At 34.0% G+C, this 6,589-nt stretch overlaps 2 protein-coding genes across 2 annotated transcripts; both read right to left on the bottom strand.

The window, feature by feature from the left end:
* Positions 1–820: 820 nt before the first annotated feature.
* On the bottom strand, positions 821–1,694 carry LOC149426748 (larval cuticle protein 1-like). The gene is made up of 3 exons (XM_089638395.1): positions 1,627–1,694; positions 1,363–1,481; positions 821–1,186 (listed from the first exon to the last, which is right to left on the bottom strand). Exons 1-3 carry the CDS (start codon positions 1,633–1,635, stop codon positions 976–978), a joined length of 339 nt encoding a protein of 112 aa, XP_089494521.1. The 5' UTR covers positions 1,636–1,694; the 3' UTR covers positions 821–975.
* Positions 1,695–5,232: 3,538 nt separating this feature from the next.
* Positions 5,233–6,292, bottom strand: LOC149426749 (larval cuticle protein 1-like). The gene is made up of 3 exons (XM_089638405.1): positions 6,224–6,292; positions 6,020–6,138; positions 5,233–5,624 (listed from the first exon to the last, which is right to left on the bottom strand). Exons 1-3 carry the CDS (start codon positions 6,230–6,232, stop codon positions 5,414–5,416), a joined length of 339 nt encoding a protein of 112 aa, XP_089494531.1. The 5' UTR covers positions 6,233–6,292; the 3' UTR covers positions 5,233–5,413.
* Between the last annotated feature and the right edge of the window lie 297 nt (positions 6,293–6,589).

Below are 6,589 nucleotides of genomic sequence, written 5' to 3' on the forward strand. Positions count from 1 at the left end.
TTAAATTACTTGTCAACTAGTACGTTGCTTCATGCCCGAACTACTTGAAGAGACTATAATATACAAATATTTTTTATCGTTCAACATGCATAAAAATTTTCAATTTTGCCCTACACGGTTCATTTTTATTACTGCACTTATTTCCCTGGCTCAAATATTTCAAAAGAATCTAGTTCAAGGTAATGATACTATGTAAAGTATTTAACATAATGACTCCACCATAAAAAAACCAATGTACATGCAAATGGTGCATTCTTATGAAAATAGATCCAATTCTTGGATCAACAAATTCCGTAGCTATCGGAAGTTTGACGGACCTTGACCACAGTTCAATTCAGATACTATGTGTGGACTAGTTTCGTAATGCTTGGAAAATTTTACACCTGAGCAATTGAATAATGAAATCATGCATCTGCATTTTCTCATTCTTTAACAACCTTCACATTATAAGATGTATTTTACAAGCGCCCGCGCCGGCCCTTTTTTCGAATGAATAACAATTTATAATTTTATATCGCATATTATTTACCTTTCTATGTCTTTCGCCATTTATAGTGTAATATGTTTTGCTTACAACAAAGTGCAAATTCAAATGATATTTTTCGTTTATCACATAAAACTATCTCTTTCCAGACATTAATTTTAATTTTTAGACTGTAAACTTTTGTAAATAGCCACTCAACAACTGATGTCACAAAAAGTTTTTCACCCTCTTTCTTTTATGATTTCGAAACAACCAAGCAAGCAAATAAATAGAAAGATTGATAAAATAGGGGTAGTTGAATGGTAAAGGTAAGGAAGACAATAATCTGATAAAATGTTTACTTTTGGTAGTTTTTATTTTGAGTATCATTATTTAAATAAATATTTTTGTTTCTCAGCGATTCCTAAGAAAATTTAGAAAAACACCTTCGAAGCAATTAATTCGATGTCATTTAAAACCAAGCAGTTTTCGAGGTAGGGGTTGAAAAATTATTAAACAACGGGGGCAACGGGAAGGTGAGCTCCCTCGGCGTGGAAGCCTGTCTCATCAGCGAAGAAGGTGACGGTGATGGGGTTGCCTTCGGGGTCGACGTAGGAGTAAGATCCCCTGACTACGATCACCTGCTCGTCTTTGCCTTCCTCGTTCTTCACCACCTTCAGCTCTCCGACCTCTTCACGGACAATCTTGTTCTCGGTTTCAAATCTTTAAAAGAACGAAAATAAAATAATTTATTTTTGTTTACACTTATATACATTTTTTCAATTATTTACAAACTGTTAAAATTACACTGCATATCATGGCTTACTCGGAAGATACGTAACGGTTTTCGTCTCGTATTGAATTAATTTTAAGGTGTTTTAGTAACATGGGTTACTCACCCAAACTTGTAGGCTCCCTCGGGCTGGATGTCGAAGTCAGACCTCAGGATCTTGATGGGCTCAGCTGGCACTGGGCTAGACGCGGCCAGGGCAAACGCCGCCAGGAGGAAGAAAAGTGCCTAAAAACAAAAATGTCACCAATAAGTTTCTTATGAAACTAAGAAATCTATCCCCATACTCAATTGAGCTCGAAGCGATCATTGAAAATCTCGCGAAAACCTATTTTTGATTTATTTAAGGATTAGGTAGTGTTTCTATCCTTACCAATTTCATGGTGAAAGATTAAGTGCCTTGATGGGAACTGTACGAAAGATTGATAAGTACTGATGATCTGACCATTTGATACCCACTTTTATACAGAATCTCATCAAGTTGTGATTAAAAAAACCGCTAAACCAGTAATCTTCGCGGATGCGTAGATCGACCGGCTCATCTTCAGATTCCTCTGGTATGGTAATCATTTACTCAGTGGGCTTTGCTGAATTCACACCTAAATATAATTTAATTTTTTAATTAGCCAAAAATTATAAGTAGAGTTAGGTTTCAGGTGTTTAAAAAAAGTTAAATATTTCTTATTGTTTATCTCTATCTTTTTCGTTTTAAAAATTGCTAGATATTAAAAAAAAAACTGGTAGCGGTCATTCTAGGCATGGACAGTTATTTTTGACCTAATTGATAAAAACTCATCTCGCTCATACCACACAGCATTAACAGTGCACCGAAAAGTTTATTTATTTATTCACGCCTCAAAGGCTTTTACATGTATACATTGTTATAGGTAAGTTTTTCAGTAGTAGAATAATAAGTGTATGGTACATGGCATAATAAACTGTAGTATGAACGATATACGCTTGTAGAATACAAGTTATCATAAAGTTCTGTTGTACGAAGGAAATAAACAAGGTGAATGTAGTTACGGAGTAATGTGCAGTAAAGCATGTGTGGATTTAGCAAACCTTTATTACGCCACATTGGGTGTTTTACAAGTATTGAATATATAGATGTGTTAGATAACTGTATTCTAATAAAATAATAACGTGTTTAAAGTAAGTTTTACTTTTTGGAATAACTTAAAGAGTAAAACCTCAAATTGCAATATTTAATTATTGGACACAATATTAGCGATTCCTAAACGAATATTTGAAACAGAAAATCAGAAAAGATGCGGTCATATCTAGGACTCGAACCCAGGTCCCTTGCCTTGCCGGAGCCCTGCTCTACCACTGAGCTAATGGGACCCTGTCTCCTTCGGTCATATTTGACTGTATCATACTTCGAATAAGAGCTAACATTGCCTTCTCACATCAATTTAAAAAAGTTAAATCTTGCGATCATACATAAAGATAGCAGCCCAGTTATCTCAGTTGGTAGAGCGGTGCCACGGCAAGGCAAGGGTTTTGGGTTCGAGTCCTAGATGTGACCGTATCTTTTTCTGATTTTACTCTTTCAAATATTCGTTTAGGAATCGCTATATTGTCTTTAATAATTAAAGTTAGTTTGTCAACATAATTATAAAAATAAACAATTTGTTGTACAGCACTTTTGTAATTAACAAATCTTTATTACGCCCGATTGGGTGTTTTACAGAACAAAGAATTATTTAATGTAAAAATAAAATTAGCATATGAGAAAAAAATTACAGATTTGGTTTTTTTAACGCTCGACGTCTTGAATAAATGCAGCAACAATGGGTCAGCGTTAAACGATGTGTGATTTTAATGTAAAACGTAACGTACGTTGTAATCTACGTGTTCATAGGTGGCGTTAATTTAATTATCTTATATAAACACACTTTTTTCAAATGATGCTTTACAACATTAAGACGGCTTTTTTTGTTTGCGCCAAATGAATATAAATATATTGTTTTGTCCGTATTAAAACTCAATTCGAGGGAGAAAAGCATGCAAATACAATAATGGATTGAATCACCGATACAATTTTGTATTTGTATGCATTTCTAGAAAGAATTGAGTTTTAGACGGACCAAACTGCATTTTAATATTCATATTGAATATGTACGGGCACAAATAAATAATTTTCCACCACCGTAGATTATAACGTACGTTGCATTTAACCTTAGCCTTGCGGAAGATTGAAGAAGAATTGCTCACACGTAGAAAAATGGATTCCACAGATAAGCAGCAGAAGAACATTTACCACAAAATGTAAGAATCGTTTGTTTATTTATTTTTTTAATTTTATTTATTCATAAATAGCATTCATAAATAGCATTATTCATAGCCCGGCAGGGCTTTTACATGTTATTTTATTATTTTTTTACAAAGAACACAACAAAATAAAAAAGAAAACAAAGTAAAAGTAAAATCAAAAAGAAAATAGAAGACATAATAAAACACAATCTCTTAAACAAAAACGATGTCAAAACGAAATAAAGTGGAGCTGTTTATGAACATATCTATAACATAACGCATGTAAAATGTCATCTTTAAATTTATTTATTTATAACATAATTTATTCACAAGTACGAAAAATTTTAACTGTCCAACAAGGAATAATTCCCGTTTTGGGATAGACAAATTGACAATTCAAAGAAAAAAGAAAAGAAAGGAAATACAATTCATCAGTTCACCGGTTCACCGGTCAGTAGCTGAGTTGGTATTGCGTCTGGGACAAACCATACAGGCGTCGTTAATTTAATTCTTCGGATGGCTAAGTCCTCCATCACGATACAACCAATATTTTCCGCTTAGTGTGATGGTTAAAAATAACCTGAAAATATTTGAAAAGATAAAAAACTATAGTTTGGGAGATTTTAAATTATTATCAGGGGCTGTGAAGGTGGTAGGAGATTTTGAAAAATTATCAGGATATTCTGAAATTTCAAAATATTGTCAAGTTATTCTGCTATGGTAGTAGGCAATTTTCATATGTTTCAGGTATCACTTATAATAATGAAAACATTTTTTTAAAAATGTATACAAACTCTCGGTTATAAACATTACAACTTCATTAAAATGATATTGTTCCCTGTACGGGTTATACAAGTATATTATGTTGTTCACTCTGCGGGTTATACAAGGATACTATAACCCAGACCATTTTTTCGCATAATTATGTGGTGTGCTATATACTTATGCGATAAAAACAATAACTTTAATTCGAAACGTGCGTTGGGTGAACTTCGTTCCGAATGCAAAACGGAACTTCTGCCGTAAAATTGCAGACGGATTACGGGTGCATTGATTGAAATAATTTGTGAAGAAAATAAAAGCATAAAATTTTGATGGCTTTATAAAGTAAATTACGGTTTCAGCAGTTAATTGAATTAAAAGTATTTCAGTTTATTTCCAAAAATAATTAGGTAGATTTCTTTTTCTAAAAACTCTATTATCGCAGGTTGATGTAGATGGATAAGTACGCGGACATTTGATGGTTTTACAGATGATAATCATTTGTTAGTGAATCTATCACTAAATTCATCTTCATTGAATTATTTTCTTCTTCTTCTTCACACCTGTCTTAATAATAAGTCTGCAAGGCTTACCAAAATATTGACTCAAGAAGGAGGAAACGCAACACGGCTTATTACCCTAAAGGTCAAATAAAATTATCTCTTTTTTTATTTTATCTTTTTAAAAAGAAAGACAAACATTCCCGGGTTTCGGATAACCTGCAAATATTTGAAAATCCCCTACTTCCATACAGTGAGCGGAAAATATTGCTTGTGTTGTGATGGAGGACTTAGCCAGCCGAGGAATTGAATACATTACGCCTGGGTGGGAACCAAAGGCGATGTCAACTCAGCCACCGACCGCTCAATCTAACACACTTTTATCCTTGAGGATCTTAATTCATCTATAACCCAGAGAATTTTGGCACATATTTTATGAAGGTTACAAAAAAAATATATATTTGGTATGCATTTATTACAACTAGTATTTTTAATTTACATAAATAATAATTATTGTGCTTTTAAACCACGATTCCTAACAAAAATTTAGAAAGGCGGTTTCAAAGTTCATAGTTAAATTAATTCGATGTCTTTTGTATCTCTGCTGAAGTCTTATAAAGTCGATACCAAGGTTATTCCTTAGACGACGGGGGCAACGGGGAGGTGAGCTCCCTCGGCGTGGAAGCCTGTCTCGTCAGCGAAGAAGGTGACGGTGATGGGGTGACCTTCGGGGTCGAGGTAAGAGTAAGATCCCCTGACTACGATCACCTGCTCGTCCTTACCTTCCTCGTTCTTTACCAACTTCAGCTCTCCAACCTCTTCACGGACAATCTTGTTCTCGGTTTCGAATCTGAAAAGAATAGCGAATAATGAAAATTAATTATTTTAACATGAAACGATTGTCTCCCCTCCATTCAACATCTCATCTTTTCTAAGTCTGAACTCGACTCCAATTTTCATTATAATTTGAAATTTGCCTATTTAAATAAAATTTATATTTAAATTCACATTTCATTTCTCCATAATTTTAAATGATGGCCAAGAACACCCTTGAGGGGTCAAAGCTAGAAATAATGGAAGAAAAAAAACATGAAACGATTTGGTTTGTGAATTATTTCAAAAACCTTTTCTAAGCACGACACTAAAATACTGGTAGTTACTATTCGTAGCATAGAATATGTGTAGTTAGTTCTAAGTAGATGAGGACGGTTCAGTTTCACTTAGATGTTTAGCTTTAAAACTTACCCAAATTTGTAGGAACCTTCGGGCTGGATGTCGAAGTCAGACCTGAGGATCTTGATGGGTTCCTCTGGTACTGGACTGGCTGCGGCCAGAGCACATGCCGCCAGGATCAAGAAGATTGACTGCAATGAAACATGACAGTGAAAACATGATTATTTTAACACGAGGTGATCATTGACTATGCACATGTTTTGTGTTTATCCTTACCAATTTCATGGTGGGGATTTAAGTGATTTGATGAGAACTGTACGAAAGTCTGGTAAATACTGATGATCTTACTACATGATACCCACTTTTATACACAATCTCTTCATGATTAATATAAAAAAACCACAAAAGCAGTCGTTGAAACTGAACCGTTTTTCAATAAACGCATATACGAGTACATGTGGGGTTGAGGACATATGATATCAGCAGCGTGCTGTGGACCTTGGATTTTATTATAAATTTCTAGAATAAACAAAAATTATTTTGTTGATAGTTATAGACTGTGTGTGTTATTTTTATTTCATCTTTTTTTATTTAGAGAGTTTGAACAGTGAAAGTGAGAAAAGTTCGCTCGTCTCATTTGGC

Source organism: Hesperophylax consimilis, chromosome 1 (assembly GCF_061612785.1).
Source record: "Hesperophylax consimilis isolate HC1 chromosome 1, BYU_Hcon_1.0, whole genome shotgun sequence".
In the NCBI taxonomy this organism is placed as follows: domain Eukaryota; kingdom Metazoa; phylum Arthropoda; class Insecta; order Trichoptera; family Limnephilidae; genus Hesperophylax; species Hesperophylax consimilis.